The sequence below is a fragment of the Electrophorus electricus genome, chromosome 17 (assembly GCF_013358815.1).
Source record: "Electrophorus electricus isolate fEleEle1 chromosome 17, fEleEle1.pri, whole genome shotgun sequence".
NCBI classification, from domain to species: Eukaryota; Metazoa; Chordata; class Actinopteri; order Gymnotiformes; family Gymnotidae; genus Electrophorus; species Electrophorus electricus.
Genome location: NC_049551.1, coordinates 3,372,441 through 3,390,325, shown reverse-complemented (window position 1 = coordinate 3,390,325; position 17,885 = coordinate 3,372,441). Strand labels below are relative to the sequence as shown.

General features: G+C 44.0%; 1 protein-coding gene across 1 annotated transcript in view; it reads left to right on the top strand.

Moving 5' to 3' along the window:
• LOC113575097 (reticulon-4 receptor-like 1) overlaps positions 1-17,631 on the top strand; it is a 94,115-nt gene extending 76,484 nt beyond the window's left edge. Inside the window, exons 2-3 of the mRNA XM_027006424.2 lie at positions 13,965-14,416; positions 15,016-17,631. Coding sequence (XP_026862225.1) covers positions 13,965-14,416; positions 15,016-15,903 — 1,340 coding nt within the window. The 3' untranslated portion in view covers positions 15,904-17,631. The remainder of the gene's footprint in view (positions 1-13,964; positions 14,417-15,015) is intronic.
• The last annotated feature ends 254 nt before the right edge of the window (positions 17,632-17,885 follow it).

Sequence of the window (17,885 nt, the reverse complement as noted above, 5' to 3'; positions counted from 1 at the left end):
GTAGTAAGTGCATTAGCTGCCCGCTTAATTGACCGAATGCTGGCGGTCCAGACATTTAACTGAAATTTCCTGTATTAATTCATTTCATCTTGAAAACCCAGTTGGTGGTACATCAGTTAAATGTGGAGTACATAAACCGTGAAATAAGACCATTTACCCAGTGGGGAGACAAACAGAGTGGACAGACATGGAGAGAAGAATGAGACAATGAGAGGCAAAGGGCCTTTGTGTGTGTGTGTGTGTGTGTGTGTGTGTGTGTGTGTGTGTGTGTGTGTGTGTGTGATGGAAAACTAATGGCTCCTGTAGTCAGAAGGGAAGAGAGGGCAGAATAGCAGTGAGCCAGAGAGACGCCAATCATGGATTTCACAGCTGGCTGGTCCTGATCTCACACAACCCCACAGAGTGGTCCACACTCCTGGATTTGGGAAATAGGAAAAAGTGTGTATGTATGTATGTGTGTGTGTGTGTGTGCGTGCGTGCGTGCGTGCGTGCGTGCGTGCGTGTGTGTGTGAGTAGGTGACAGAGTTTGCTTTTGTATGTTTCCCTAGTGCTTTAATTTTATCTGTTGATGCATGTGTGTGTGATATTGTCTATTATTTAACCTGAATTATGAGAGAGGATTGTATTCACTGTAATAAGAAAAGTCAAGTTCATTTTAAATTCATTTTTAAAAAATGGTATGCACAAACAACAGGCTTATTCCAAAGGAGATTAGAGAGATTAAACACGTGTTTTGTTCACTGGGCTTTTGGCATTCATTTTTTATGAGCACTTACTTAGCGATTTCATGTACACTCCGTCCAGCAGCAGAGTTCTGTATTACGCCCCTGAAATATTGCAGTTACTGCTACTGAGCCCCCCCACCACACACACACACACACACACACACACACACACACACCCCGCCTCCCGGCAAGGCCAGCGGCTCTCTCTGTGCATCTATGCATCTTCTGGCTCTGTCAGGCTTGACTTGGGTTTTAGGCACGCTGTGTCTGTAGGGAGCAGGGAAGAGCGAAGGATGCGGATAACGGCTGTGTTTGGCTGTTTTAGTCCACAACTGTACTCTGTAGGAATGCTCCTGGGACTGGAGAGAAAGATGTACAAATGTTTCAGTCCAGGAAGAAAAGAGCTGGGGAGGGTAAGGAGGTAGACAGTCTCTCTCTCTCTCTCTCTCTCTCTCTCTCTCTCTCTCTGTCTAGAGTGTCATGCTTGATGTCAATCACCCAACCACACATGCATAGTTCAACACTGATAAGCTTGAATTAAAAACCTAAAAAACTAGCAGCACGTGTACACTGACCTCACAAATGAACGCATACACATGCACTCACGTACACTTGAGTTTACTGAGATGCACAGCTGACGGGTGGATGCACATAAAGTGCCATTGACATGAGAGATGGTACTCACAGCTCAATAGCCTACAGCAGCCTAACAAGCAGCCATCATCCCACCCTTCTCCATTAGTCTTTAGATCCAGCCTGAATGGCCTCTTCAGCTCCATGGTCTCACTGCAGTTCTTCTGTTCCCCTTACAAAGTGAGGATGGAGTCACAGAAACCATATTTTTTCATCTGCTCTTTGTCATTCTCACTGGATGAGGACTAGGCAGAGCTTTACACGCATGAGGAGGATGACCTGGAAAGAAGGAATAAAACTGCCCATGAATTTCCACAAGCACCATTTAATTTCCTCCACAGATACTCAGCACTGTTTGGCCACAGGCGTCTCGTGACTGAGAAACTGTTTTGATTGAAAAACATTTTACAGTGATGTAAAGCGGTCAAGAGTGTGACCATAATGTGGCTTCCATTCTGTCTTTTTACCTCAGTACATGTACACTACCGGGTTACAGGCTATAATCTCTGGAAATGATTGCAGCATGTACAGAAGGAAAGGGAAGCATATTGGTGTGAAATTAAAAACTTGGAACTCAACACCACTAACACACTACTATACCCCTCTCCATGACTACATGACCAATGTGGTAGAGCCTTTTCAATTATTAGTAGCTACCATTTCTAACACTCTCAGCAAATATCACAGCTATCACAAAGCAAACACAGCACGGGCGTTGCACCATCTCAGAGAATGTCCTTTTACAGTTCTGAACATCCTGAGTTACCACTGAAAATCCTTTATAATCTAGGTTTTAGGACCTATTGTGATGTGGGAAAGCAGTCTATAGACTACTGCATCTACAGCAATAATGTCTGTGTTTCATTTTTATTTTTGCACTGTGTTGCATTTTACATTCTATTTTTATGAAGAGTACATTTTATAAATAACCCACCACATTGTATGTACCAAAAGTATATGTACTGAGTTTAATGTATGTTACTTAAATTGTACATTGAATTGTGAATAAGCCCCCAATATATGCTGAATCACCAAACTAATATAATTTCCATGTATGCACTTGTACTTTTCTCATGGGCAGCATCGCACACAGCAGGAATATGTATCAGGAAATAAATCTGATCCCATTTCTGTATCTGAGGAGAATGAGACCGAGGCTGACTTTGCTCCACAAAGATAATGTGGTGAACTTCAAAAGGTGTTGATATGGACCTTATGATGTAGAGCTTACAATGTTTCTTTCAGAGATTTTTCTTTCCTTGTCTCTGTCAACTTCAGCTTTCTCATTAGGGCTCTGTCCCTTGACCTCCAAAGCTGCTTTGTGGCAGTGTCTATTGTGGAAAATGCAATGCACATCAAATTGAACTCTGGAGGCAGGGGGGACAGTCTTGTTCAGAAACATTCTCTGCTTCGCCCTTACCCCGCATGCACCACGGAAGCCTGAAAAGTTTGCAAAGAAATGGCATCAAGCATCATGATGCACCAGCAGGATAAGCAGCAGATAAGAGCATGACCTCCGCCTACCCCCTCTCGCTCTCTAACCCTCCTCTCTGTTTCTCGTTTCCTCCGCCCTCCTATCACCACACCCTGCTATCCGTTCTGCCTTGATTTAGTGTGTTGACATTTACCTTCTTGGTCTCTTTCTCCATTACTCTCCCCGATGCCGCCGTCAGCGCGTGTGCAGCTCTGGCTTTACTGAACTAAATGAGAGACACTTTGTCTTCTCTCACTGTGCCAGGATAATCATCTCTTTTCTCTGTCTAAGTGACATTTTCCCAGGCCTGGATGAGACCACACCTAAACACACATCATACTTCTCCTCCCTACTACATATTTAGTACTTATAGTCTATTTCTAAAGTATATATTAATACTGTTGAAAGCTTATGTAGCACAGCTCATTTGAGTCAGGCAATTTCAGGATGTGGCAGCGAGTCCAACGTAGACGTGCAGCTGACTTAAAGCTGAACTGAAACAGTGAAATGGGAAATGGAATTTAAATTAGAAAATATCAACAGTATACAACATCAGAAATTTCAGTCACTGCTATCCAATCTGGGTGTCTGCTTGCCAGTGCAGGCAGAGCTGGTGGTCGGTCCTCATAGTGTGTTGAGCCATCCAGTGATGGTGTGCTGGTGAGGTTTAAAAATGTGATTAAAATGTGATTGCTGGTTACATCTACACCCTCCGGACCTCCAAGGCATTATTTGTATTCGGTGGTGAATGAATTGAAAATCAGTTGGGGCAATGGACGCTAATCACACAGTTTTCAAACATTGCAACAAAGTTCAAATGCTGAAATTCAGTACTGGCTAATACAAACACTGAAGTATGGTAAGGGCCCTTTGTGTTTAGATGTGTGTGGATGCTGTGATGAACACTTCAAATGTTGGTGATGCAGGTGCTAACCTGTGAAGCACCCTCAGGCACTTCCACATCACCCACTCAGCCACACCATAGAGTCCCTTAAGGGCGAAGGGTCACAAAGAATCCACTTTCTCCTTTTTTCTGTACTTCATAACAGGCTACTTTTTAAGCCTCTCACTCGCCCACACCCTCTCTTTCTCTCTCTCGCTATTTTGTTCTGCTTCTCATGCCAGAGAAATTAAAGTGCCATACAGAAGGCTAAGCAGCCAGGCCTAAAGGGGTGTTATTTCTCACTAACCATGAGTGGGGAAGTTCAAGAATTGGCTTGGGGGGGGGGGTAGCTTTTCTGTCCGTTTGACTTTTCACTTCCATTTAATAGACTAGACTTCCTTTACGGCATTAAAGTCAAATGTAAACATATTTCTCTCTCTGCCTCCCTCCCTCTCCATCCCTCTCTCTGTCTCTCTCTCTCGCTCTCTCTCTCTCTCTCTCTCTCTCTCTCTGTCTCTCTCTCTCTCTCTCTCTCTGTCTCTCTCTTTCTCACACACACACACAAACCAATACTCACACAATCATACAAACAAGCACAGGATGACACACAGAGACAAACAACCATGAATGTGAAGAGACTGACCTTGAAATGTAGTGCAGGAACTGCAGCATACACAGGCAAACTCCATCAATCCTCATACCAGTCTGACTATTACCACCCACCCTGCTCTTCCGCACAAGCACGTTCAAACAGAGGACCAGAGTCCTCTCGGATTTCAACTCCTTCCAAGCTAAAATAGGGCTGGGTTTGGCAAACCAAGCTTTCAGCATAATGTGCCAAGCTTTGATGTTGGTGTGTGGTATGGGTTGAGATCACCCTGACACGCTAGGAATTCTGGGGAATGAGGAGACTATCACAATGGCCCAGTTCCTACTGGCTATAATCTGGGCTAAGCACAACCGTCCAGCACTGTAATACACTACACAAAAAGAAGCTTGAGTTAGTGGTGTATATGTGCACTTTAACAATGTGCATTTTGTTACTATTCATGCCCCGCCACTCCACCCCTGAGCAGGACTGTGCACTTTATTGGAAAATTAAGATGTTCCGAAGAACATATACTAGATAATAAAGTTGAAAAAGAGACTTGAGAAGACTGGGTATGTGTGCATGTGTATAAACAATGTCTGAGTGATAGATGAAGGTTTTAGAAAGAGCTCTGTCCTGATTAGTGGCAAGACAGCAGAATGCAGCTAATGAAAAGACATTACAGGAGGATCAATGGCTCTTTCACTCCTAGTGACGGGCAAGAAACACAGCTAATGAAAAGGGATTACTTGCATCAAACCAAGGCCTCTCTCTCTCTCTCTCTCTCTCTCTCTCTCTCTCTCTTGCCCTTCCCCTATCTCTCTATCTTTTTATTACTGATGTACCACTTATTTCAGACTTGCAGATCTATAAGCAAATTCTCTGACACATTATCAACTATAATCAGCACGTAAGTGTATCAATAACTAATACTCACACATGGACATACACACACAATAAACTGTATTTTTAAGATGTAAACAGTGCCCAGGCCTGCTGCCCACCTCACACACAAATCCTCCTTGCATTTCTTGATACTGTTTCTTGATATAGTAAATATAAGACTACCTGGTATTAAAACATGATATTATTATACTACAATATTATTATTGTAGTATTGCTAATTCCACATGGAAAATGTCACTAATGTTAGATGTACCTTAATGGCTAAGCATATGTGTAGAATATGTTCATTCAGCTATTAAATGACAAACGTAAGTACAAACGTAAGCTTTTGAAATAATAGATGAAGGAAAATGAGCGATCAGGTGCTGGACAGGAAGCGATCATCATGAGGTCAGCTGCTCGATCTTCCAGTTATGCCTCTAAGTGTAAAAGTATTCCTGACCTGTAGCTTTTTCAACTAAACCCACCACTGGATGATCTGAGTGGAGATCGGCTCTTCTTCACTGGATTTCTGGTCTTGCTGTGTTAAATGAAGCAGATCTAGACTGTAATTCCTGCTGCTTTAAGACACTATTAGTTTATGTGAACGTGTTTGCATGTTTACGCATCATCGAATATTTCGATTAGTGGTTTTGAGCAGAGTCAAACACATGCTCTGTTCCTGCTTTGGAAGAGTTCACCCCACTGTGCAAAGAAAACAATGTTTTTCGACATGGATAACTGCTCTAAATTTGCGCTATATTCAATAGCTCTAAATTGCGTGGTCCCCAGTGCACACTGTGTAGTCACACCATGCGTGTTTATTTAACAGTGCCAATTTTGCAGTTTGCTGAAAACCTGTTAGGTTTCATTACTATGAGAAAATGACACTATGGCATAAGATGAGCTTGTTCTCAATGAATGAGACCTAAATAAATTCACCTTTTGGGTATGGCCAGTTGCGTATTGGCTGCAGTTTCAGTCTGTCATCACACAGCAGCCTCCCCGACTCACCTACAAAAAGAAAGGTATGCAAAGACGAGTCTCCGGCTGAAGCGTTTAATGACAGTAACGAAAACGGAACCGAACATAACACGTGCGCTAAGTACGACAAACATTAATGACCAACAAGCGGGCATACAAATAAAACAGGCTTAAATAAGAAGAAAAACATCATAAACCCAGGTAATGTGGCTACTGATAGACAACACACACAAGCTGAGGGAGGCGTGGACTAACATAAACAAGAACAAGTGACAATTAACATAACAAACACAAGACCACACGGCACTGACACAAAGCCAGTTTATGAATTAACCCTCAAAGTGTTCATTTATGTCCATTTCTGTATCACCAGTTAAAGGGATTTTGCTCACTAGCACCTATGCAATCTCAAATTCCTGTCTGTCCACAGGACCTTTAAATCGTATTATAAAACATTCAGGTTGTAGCTACTTCCCCAAACAAGCAATGAAACTCTTAAACAAGAATTTTATTTGTTTGTTTGTTTTTTGTCTGTGTTTATTTACACAAATCCAGTCCGACATATGGCAGATGGCACATTTTATTCGATTTTGCCTCTTGATTTTTCCCAAACCTTTTTTTCTTTTTTCTACAAATCTGTATGCACACACACTCTCTCACTCCTTTCTCTGTCTCTCTCACACACACACTCTCTCCCTCCTTCTCTCTCTGTCACACACATACACGCAAACACACTCACACACAGACCCATGCTTCTTTCCTCTCTCTCTCTCTCTCTCTCTCTCTCTCTCACACACACACACACACACACACACACACACACACACACACACACACACTTGATAGAGATCTTGAATCTGTCTTGTGAGTTAGGTTATGGGTGAGAGAGGTGATGGGTTAGATAATGGATGAGTTAGGTTATTGGTGAGATAAGTTATGGGTGTGAGAGGTTATGGGTGACACAGGTCCTGGGATGGGGGATCAGGGTTCCTGTACACAGGTAAAGGAATATCCAAGGATTAACTTTGTTAAACTGGAGTACTTAGGATATGAAACTTCCTGCAAAAACCACAGCAGAAAGCCTTACCACAGACATTTTTTCTATAAGGGCATCACATCGCAAATCTTTCAGTTATGGTCTTCCTGCGTGTTGGGTTCACACTCTTTAATCAGTTATGTAGGGAAGCTCGTGGTTTGCATGCTGAAGATAAGAATGTGGAGCAAAGCTGTAACACTTGGCGTAAGTATGTACGCCGTGCTTCTTGCTGGCAGTCGCAGGAAATTGAGTTTGTCCGGAACAAAGAGGGACGGGAGAGGGTGCAGGTGGGGGAGTGAAAACAGGAGACAGACACGGAGTCACAGACACAGAGTCACAGACACACAGACACAGAGTCACAGACACACAGAGAGCTACAGCGTTCATTAGCGTAGGTGCGCCTACCTAAGCACATTTATATGCATACAATCAATCAAAGAAAGCCTTTCCAATGGCAGAGTGCTACTGCTGGTCCTGTATTCACTCAGCTCAGAAAGAAAACGCGTTTCATGTGTGTGACGAGTGAGATGAAGACAAGCTAACAGGGTCACAGACATGTCCCTACCACAGGCCTTTCAATTAGTCGCCCAGCAACCAGACCTTAGCTACGTCACTCAGGGATAGAGTGCGGAGTGAGGAAGAGCCAGACAGAAGAGATTTGAAAGAAAGACAGGCATAAGCTACCACATTCTTCTCCGAACTCCCGAAGACAACACCGCCACATCCAATACTGTTTACTCGCTGCGTTACTAAGAGAAGGCCCTGTTGTGCGGCCACCAGGTCTCACCCTGAACGGGCGTATGGAGAGCTGCATGGTGCTGTCGCGATTTCTCAGTCCTCATGTTGTTTTCCGCCTGCCAATCTCTTTATCATAGCACGTCTCTTCTCATTACAATTCCGTACAACATTAACCATTAAGCAAAGGCTCGTTGTCCACCTCCAGCACTGATCTGTGTTCAGTATTCAGACCCAGTAGTGTTACAACAGAATTGCCCTTCCCCAGTGGTTTATCAAAGAGAGAGACACACAGCTTCTAAAAAAAAGAGATTCTTGAGAAAGTGAAAAAAGCAGAAATTGAAAAGGGCCATTGCAGGAAAGGATATGGATGAGCTGATCACAACTAGGACAAAAGGGAATTCTCAGGGAGATAAAATAATTGCATGGAGTCATAGTCATTTCAGCATGTCCTTACTGATAAATAAAATATAAGTAAAATTATTCCTTTTAGCAAGAGACAGCTCATCAGACTCTAGTACTTGGCTGCACACACATACGCGCACACAACCACATGGTATGAAATGGCAACCCCATACCTAATTAGCAAGCCAGTATCTCCCCAGCAAAAACATCCAGATAAGGTTTGAAAATAATTGAAATTGGACCGTAATGAAAATGGGTGGAGGGGTGGAGTATAATGGGAAGGAAAAATGGAATGATATGGGCTTAAAAAGAACCAGGGAGACGGATTAGTTGAAATCAGTACAAACATGTTTAGCCCACACAGCAACACTGGATTTCATAAGAGTAAATTCTTAATTTTTGAGGAACCCCAGGCACATTTTCAAATCCCAGAGTGAGTACAAGATGAACTGATGTCCAAAAGGCATGAAGTTAAAGATGAAACATTCTTTTCAACATTTTAAGCAAGATTGGTGTGTTATTTTTGTTTTATACAACTTTAGATTGAAAAAAAAAAAACCGTAAAAGGAACAACATGCAAAAGTTTGAGCACCCCAAAGAGATTTGAACTCTCAGATAAATCAGAGTCAGACCTTAATTAGCTTGTTAGGGCTATGGCGTGTTCACAATCATCGTTAGGACAGGCCAGGTGAACTTATTTTTTAAAGCAGGGGTTTTTCTCCTTTATTAAAATCACATCCATACAAGCATTCTTTTAAAAAAAAATCTCAGCCCACATGAAAATGCAAAGATGTGCTGTCAGGTGTTGTCATGAACATGTCAAACCGGCTGGCCATATAGTGTAAGAGTAACTACATTGACATGTAACATGTCCTGTTATCAGTGTTAAAATCAGCATTATTTTGGTTACATCCACCAATGTACATCATGTAAACGAAGGAGACAATTGAGCACGCTCAGACCTAAAACAAAGCAGATAATGAACACACTCTTAATGTTACGATGGAGTTTCTGGATATCTTTGCCCTGTAAGGACTTTTGCAAAAGGTCTGTTTTCCATGAACTAAAACCTAAAGCCTTTTTGTGTGTACGAAAGGCCAAAAAAATAAAATATCTGCGTACGTGTGCACAAGACTCAAAAATCAAAAATATTGATGCCCACAAAGCAAAAGAAGACTATAAGATGACAGCCACTCATTTTCAGGAAGCCATTTCCTCCATTTGTAACGTAATTAAGAAATGGAAGTTAACAGGAACGGTTGAGGTCAAGTTGAGGCCTAGACGGCCAAGAAATCTTTCTGAGATAACTGCTCGTAGGATTGTTAGAAAGTCAAATCAAAGCCCATGTTTGACTGCAAATATGACCTTCATAGGAGAGTCATCAGAAAAAACCCTCACCTTCATACTCAACACAAAATTCAGTGTCAGAGGTTTGCAAAAGAAACATCTAACAATATATATATATGAGAGAGAGAGAGAGAATTCAGAACTTCATGTAAAGAAAACCTCTCCAACTGTTAAGCACAGAGGTGGATAGATCGTGCTTTAGGCTTGTGTTGAAGCCTGTGGCATAGGGAGCGTTTCACTGGTAGAGGTAAGAATGGAATCAATTAAATACCAGCAAATTTAAGAAGCAAACATTACACCGTCTGTAAAAAGGCTGAAGGGGCTTCTACAACAGGATAATGATCCTCAGCACACCTCAGAATCCGTGACCCACGGCCCTTACAGCACCCCTCCCCCCAGCCTAAACATCACTGAAACTCTGTTGATAAACCTCAAAAGAGCAGTGCATGGAAGAATCTCACAGATGTAGAAGCCTTTCAGAAGGAGGAATGAACAAAATGCCCCAAACAAGACCTGAGAGACTTAGCTGGCAACAAAAGGCATTTTCAAGCTGCGATACTTGCCACAGGGGATGCTGCTAACTACTCACTATGCAGAATTTTCTTTTTTTATTTTGAAATTGTAAAAGATGGAAATAAAAACAAGTAATTTTATTTCAAATATTAAAGGAATGTGTAATATTTAACTTTATGTCTTTAAAAGATCCAGTCATCTTTTACACATTTATCTATTCAGAAATTATGATCAGGGATGTCCAAACCTTTGCATGCCATTGTGTATGTGTGCGTATAAATGTAGATTTAGCTTTAAATTTATAGTGAAGTACTATATCCTTCTAGAAATTCAGAAGCATTTCACTACAGCTGGGTGACCTTGGGTGCTTTTATATATGGTACTTTTATATATATATATATATATATATATATATATATATATATATATAGAGAGAGAGAGAGAGAGAGAGAGAGAGAGAGAGAGAGAGATATTCAAAATTGTAGTGAAGTACACAGCATTCTTTGCTTACTTGCACAGCTGATGAAGGACCTCTGTCCAGTGTTTCCTGGCTATGTTTTCCTTTTTAAAGAGCTCTGTGAACTTTCAGTATTATAACTGTTGAGGCCAAAGGTCAAATGCTGTGAAGCTCAGGATGGTGGGATGGAATTTATACACAAACGTGCACTGTTAGAACATAATGAGATGACTGAACACTGTTTGACAGGCTAAATCTGTCTCCACAACACTGCATGTGCAACCCTGTAATCAAGCTTTCCAAAATTTCTACCACCTGTCGCCCCCCTCCACGCCCTCCGCCCCCCCCCCCCACACACACACGCAAAAAAAAAAGTCCATGAAAATACCAGTCACTTCCCCCTTAGCTACATACATCATGCAGAGCTGTACATGTCTGCAGAGCTGTAAATGGAGTAGCTGAAGAGCAAACAGTTGAATGTGAAAAGCCTGCAAACACAGAGCTGTTGCTGCTGCCCAGGGAAAATCTGGAAGGAGGGAGAGAGCTCAGCAGTTTGAGAGCACAGCGGAGCACCACGCTCAGGCATCACGCACACGGTTTTCCTGTCTCAGGCAAAATCCACGCCCCCCCGCCTCTCTAATCTCTCTGTATCTGTTGTTTTTATAAGGCTTGCGAGTCTTTCTCTCTCTATAACCTGATCTTTCTTACGTTGGACAGGTGGTTCACAGTTTTCCTTTCCATCTCCTGCATGTCCTCAACATTCCACTCGTGACGCACCTTTGAACCTTCCTCTTTCTCCTACTTTCTCTTTCTTTCTCTGTACTGCGCTGCAGATACTTCAAAGAGCTGAGCTTCTGCACATCCATGTTTACTCTCATTTATGCAACAGCCTCCTTCATCCTCGCTACTCACATTGCTTAGCTCCTCCACCAGTCCCACACACCTACACACACACCTACGCACACATGTACATACACACGTACACACACCTACACACATGTACACACACACACCTACACACACTTACACACACACCTACACACACATCTACACACACATCTACACACACATGTACAAACACATGTACACACACGCCTACACACACACCTACACACACGCCTACACACACACCTACACACACATGTACACACACACCTACACACATGTACACACACATGTACACACACACTTACACACACCTACACACACATGTACACACACACTTACACACGTACACACACACGTACACACACATGTACACACACACGTACACACACACCTACACACACACTTACACACACATGTACACACACACCTACACACACTCCTACACACACGTACACACACACATATACACACACATACACACACCTACATATGTACACACACCTACACTCACACCTACACACCTACACACACATACACACACACCTACACACATGTACACACACATACACACACACGTACACACACCTGTACACACGCACATACACACACACCTACACACACGTACACACACCTACACACACACCTACACACACACTTACACACACATGTACACACACCTACGCACACACCTACACATACACCTACGCACACACCTACACACACATGTACACACACGTACACACACATGTACACACACACCTACACACACACGTACACACACACCTACACACACATGTACACACACACACCTACACACACTCCTACACACACGTACACACACACCTACACACACACGTACACACACATACACACACACCTACACACATACACACACCTACACACACGTACACACACCTACACTCACCTACACACACGTACACACACACCTACACACACGTACACACACACCTACACACATGTACACACACATACACACACACGTACACACACCTACACACACGTACACACACACCTACATACACACATACATACACACGTACACACACACCTACACACACACGTACACACACATACACACACACGTACACACACATACACACACGTACACACACGGGGACACACACGTACACACACCTACACACACCAGTACACACACCAGTACACACATACACACACACGTACACACACAGAAGGACACACACGGACACACACACATGTACACACACCCATACACACACACGTACACACACACGGGGACACACACATGTACACACAGGGAAACACATGGGGACACACGTACACACACACCTACACACACACGTACACACACAAGGGGACACACACACGTACACACACACGGACACACACACGGATGCACACTCACACTCACACTCACACACACACACACACACACACTCACACACACTCACACACACACACTCACACACACACACACTCACACACACATGTACACACAGGGAAACACATGGGGACACACGTACACACACACCTACACACACACGTACACACACAAGGGGAAACACACACGTACACACACACGGATGCACACTCACACTCTCACTCACACACACACACACTCACACACACACACACACACTCACACACACACACACTCACACACACACACACACACACTCACACGCTAACACACTCACACAAACACACACACTCACACACACACACACACTCACACGCTCACACACTCACACACACACTCACACACTCACACACACACACACACACACACACATGCTCTCTCAGTCCCTCTCTCTGTCTTCTCTGTTCATGGATGATTTTACTTTTTTTCTGTTGGATAAGAAATCCATTAACATACATACAGCCCACTCGCGTGTGCTTATGTTCACTTTGGTTTAACTCTCAGTGACTTCCCTCTTTTGGCAGAAGAAATACATGCTATTCAGAGAGGCCAGGTAGTTAAATGCAGCTGGCCTCACACTTAGCTAGGACCACAAATTCTCAAAAGGATCCCTTTTCATCGTGCAGGGCTAACAGCTATAAAAACTCCTCAAATTTAGGCCATCTTCACTGTGTGTGTTGTAAGATACATCGTTGTGCTGGCAAACAGAGCCGGATGTTTCAGTGTAGTTGGGGCTGATACAGTTTTTGTGCCATCCAAACCTTTTATCTCACCTTTGCACATAATTCCTTCATCTTTCCTAGTAAATGTGTTTATCTCCATTTTGTTCTTGAGTTGCTTATTGAGTATGCATCTGCTGTGTGGGCTGAGAAATGGGCAAATTGTTTAACAATGAATTACCACCTTTACTCCATGCCTTATTTCTTGTGTGTGTGTGTGTGTGTGCACACGTGTGTGTGTGTGTGTGTGTGTGTGTGTGTGTGTGTGTAGGCTGTGGTCTGGAGTTCCTCTTGGTGTTGTGTGGGCTGGAGCTATCGCAGGCGTGTCCACGCCACTGCATCTGCTACAGCTCCCCCAGCACCGTCAGCTGCCAGGCGCACAACTTCCAGGTGGTCCCCGAGGGCATTCCAGCACAGAGCGAGCGCGTCTTCCTGCAGAACAACAAGATCCAGCGCCTTCTCCAGGGCCACTTCAGCCCCACCACCGTCATGCTGTGGCTCTACTCCAACAACATCTCCTACATTCAGCCTTCCACTTTCACAGGCTTCACCCGCCTGGAGGAGCTCGATCTGGGCGACAACCGTCACCTAGGCTCCCTGGCTGCCGACACCTTCCAGGGCCTGGGGCGCCTCCACGCGCTCCACCTGTACCACTGCGGCCTCCTGAGCCTGCCCGCCGGCCTATTTGATGGCCTGCACAATCTGCAGTACCTTTATCTACAGGTAGGGGGCTGGGGCTTTAGCAGGTCCAGACAGAACTGTCAGACTTTATGGCAAGTTCCATTTGACTGCAATATTCGTAGCTGAAAAGCTCATAAGACTGTCTCACCTTGAAAATCTGTCAGGTTCTGTTCAACTGAATTAAGTTGAATGCGAACCTATAAAATGCTTAGCTTAGCACAGTTGTCTGGGCACAAAAACATTCTTGCAAATATTTCTAAGGTCTTGTGCAGACATTAAATTATCTTCCTGGCAGTGGTCCCAGTCCCTGCTGTTGCTAAGTATGCATCCAACTTGCCAACTAAAGCATGATAAAAGCTGTTCAGAAGGTTAAATATCTCATACGGTTTAGGCGTCACAAAATCATTCTTGCTTCAAGACAGAAAAGACCAAAATGACTAGTGCTATATATATATATAGTCTGAATGGATTAATGTGAAGGAGATTTCTCAGGAAAGGCTCTTGTGCATAGAATATTGGCTTGAACTTAGACAGACTGATGGCAGCTGTTAAGGATGAAGTTCAAAGCATGAAGTGGGTTTAGAGCTGTGTGCCTGATTGTTGAATTCCTTTCCTCTGATGCATGAACTGTCCCGCTGCAGGACAACGAGCTGGAGTTCCTGGAGGACGACATGTTTGTGGACCTGCTGAACCTCAGCCACCTCTTCCTCCATGGCAACCGTTTGTGGAGCCTCCACCAGAACACATTCCGTGGTCTGGGAACTCTGGACCGCTTGCTTCTGCACCAGAACCGGCTCCAGTGGATCCATCACCTGGCCTTCCACGACCTGCGGCGCCTGACCACGCTCTACCTGTTCAACAACTCGCTGCCAGAGCTGGCTGCTGAGAGCTTGGCCATGCTGCCTGCGCTGGAGTACCTGCGCCTCAACGACAACCCGTGGGAGTGCGACTGCAAGGTTGTGCCACTCTGGGATTGGCTGCGGCGTTTCCGAGGCTCCACTTCTTCGGTGGTGTGCGTTGTACCACCCGGGTTGGCGGGAAAGGATCTGAAGCATGTGAAGAAAGAGGAGCTTCCTGCCTGCACAGGCTCCGAGTCGCTGCACCAGAGCAAGTCAAGCCAGGGAGACGTCGGGGTGTCGCTGAAGAAGGACCATCATCACCGCTCACACCATCACCACCCCCACCTGCCACACAAAGACCAGCACTTCCCTACATCCTCGTCATCCCTCCCAGCGCCCCCAAAGGCAGGACGAAACAGGACCTGCACGAGATACCGTGGCCGGAAGGGCAAAGGTCAGAATGAGTTGTACAGTTTTAAGGACATGGACAGTAAGGAGGTGGGAGACAAATATGACCCTTCAAGTCCAGATGGTTCCCCGCAGAGGCGAAAGAACAAGTGTATCCCAAGGACCTCGGTCGGACCTCCTATTGGGGTTCAGAGAGCCAATAAAGCACTAATGCTTCAAGCCTGTTCCCTCCTCACTCCTCTCAGCCTGGTAGTTCCTCTCATAACCTTTATACTGCGCTGAGGCAGGACAGCCTTGTGTTTATGGTTATACTCCACTATTAACGCAATCCTAAATGTACTCTGGCTCCTACACAGGTATGCGTGGAAGTGTGTGTGTGAGTATGTATGGGTGTATGTCTGTCTTCTTATGTATGGTGATAAAACTCGTGTTTTATGTGGTAAGCCTCTGTTGTGGAACAGATGGCAGATATAACTAAATAATGAGCCTAAAATTAAATATGATATTAAGAAAAAATCAGTTCTCTCAGTTTATGATGTGGTAGAGTCCAAACCTCTGGCCATCCTTTGCCTGAGCACTGGATAAGCCCTGTAGACTCTCTCCCCATGTTTCTGATCTAACACACTTCAGACCCCAGGCCATAATAGCATACCACATATTCTGTAACAGGCGATGAGCAGTGTAAGCTTTGCACACAAGCTGACCTACCTTGTCCTGCAGGCTCATTAGCGCCCCACCATGGTCTGGAGAGTGAGTAAGATCTTCTCCCCTTTGAGACACTGGGCCTTCAGTTCATGGACATGCTGATGCTCACCACTCTCAGCAGGGTGAAGTGTGTGGGCGGGGCAAACCAAATATTAACACGGGGATGTTCAGGTGTGCATTTGTGCTGACTAATTGGCCTGTCAGCATTAAAGGGAGAGTGCTTAACTCTCTTTATCTTAAATGGAGCAAACGGCCATATGGAAGCTAAGTTCATATGGGGTTGGCTTGTTTTGTCCTTGTATTTCATTACAATTTGCAGAATACTTGCTTATTTCCTAAGCACATTGAAGTCTGTTGATCTTAAGCTGCTAGTGGGGCATGAACTTTCAGCTGGAGAGGTACTACATACCAGGGACTTTGTCTTTCTGTCTTGTTTGCTTAACTGTGGGTTTGTGTGCTGTGCAAAATGTTCATATTAGAGCCAGTGAGCAGATGGAAGTTAAAGGGGTGATGAGGTCAGATATGGCTCACCCATTGAAGTTTATACTATCATTATGATACATGGGGCTTCTCCATGTCATTGCTCACTGGGAAATCCATCTACACCAATCGCACATCACAGTCAAAGGAATCTACAGGAGAGCCCAGTAGGAAGAAACCATTCCCTGCAAAGGGGAAGAAAAAACTATATCTACACAAACACTTCTTCAGCGGAGCAACAGGGTGAGCAAATGTACAGGGACTAAATGTGTATTTATCAGATATTCCTCGACTGTGCTTCTGACCATAGGAAGTATGACTGCTGCTGGAAAGTTGCTAAAATGAGTGAGAAAACTGCCAGCACCTCCACTGGACTGGAGGACTTACAGCACTTTCCCAGCCCAGTGTCTTTGTTCCCTCAAGGACTATTCTACTCATAGAGATTTATACTAAAAAGAAACTGATATTACTCCAAACTGACTGTCATTGTGAGCATTAATTTCTTGGAGAACAGCAGTTGTTCTTGTTCATGTACTAAAAGAAGAAAAAGAAAATGGCTGCGTATCTGTTTGTCTCCACAAGGCAAAGGGAGGGATTTTTGTATCCATCCATTTCTCTTTTTTTTTGTTGTCCATTGTTATAATTTCAGAAGTAGAGTACACTGTGCCGTCACCACCTTCTCAACCAGCTTCATCCTTGTCCTGTTCTTTTTCTCTTTCTCTTTGCTTACTCTTGGTCGCTCGAACTTTTCGTCCATTGTTCTCAAACATCACCAGACTGCAGAAGCCTGTTTCTAAAGACCATTAAAAAGAAAGTGTGGTTTTACTGCTGACGGCTCTGTTTGGGAGAGACTGTATCGTCTCTCTGTGTGTGTGTGTGTGTGTGTGTGTGAACAAGAAGGAACAAGAAACACAAAAACAATGGCAGAATTCTTGCCTACACTTAAACCAATAGACAATTTGATCACAGTGGGACACATTTGTTTGTAGTTTTGGAAATAATTTGTAGTTCTGGATACAGTATAACAGTATAACACACTCTCATGAAAGCTCATACATAAACAGATTTGTTAAATTTAC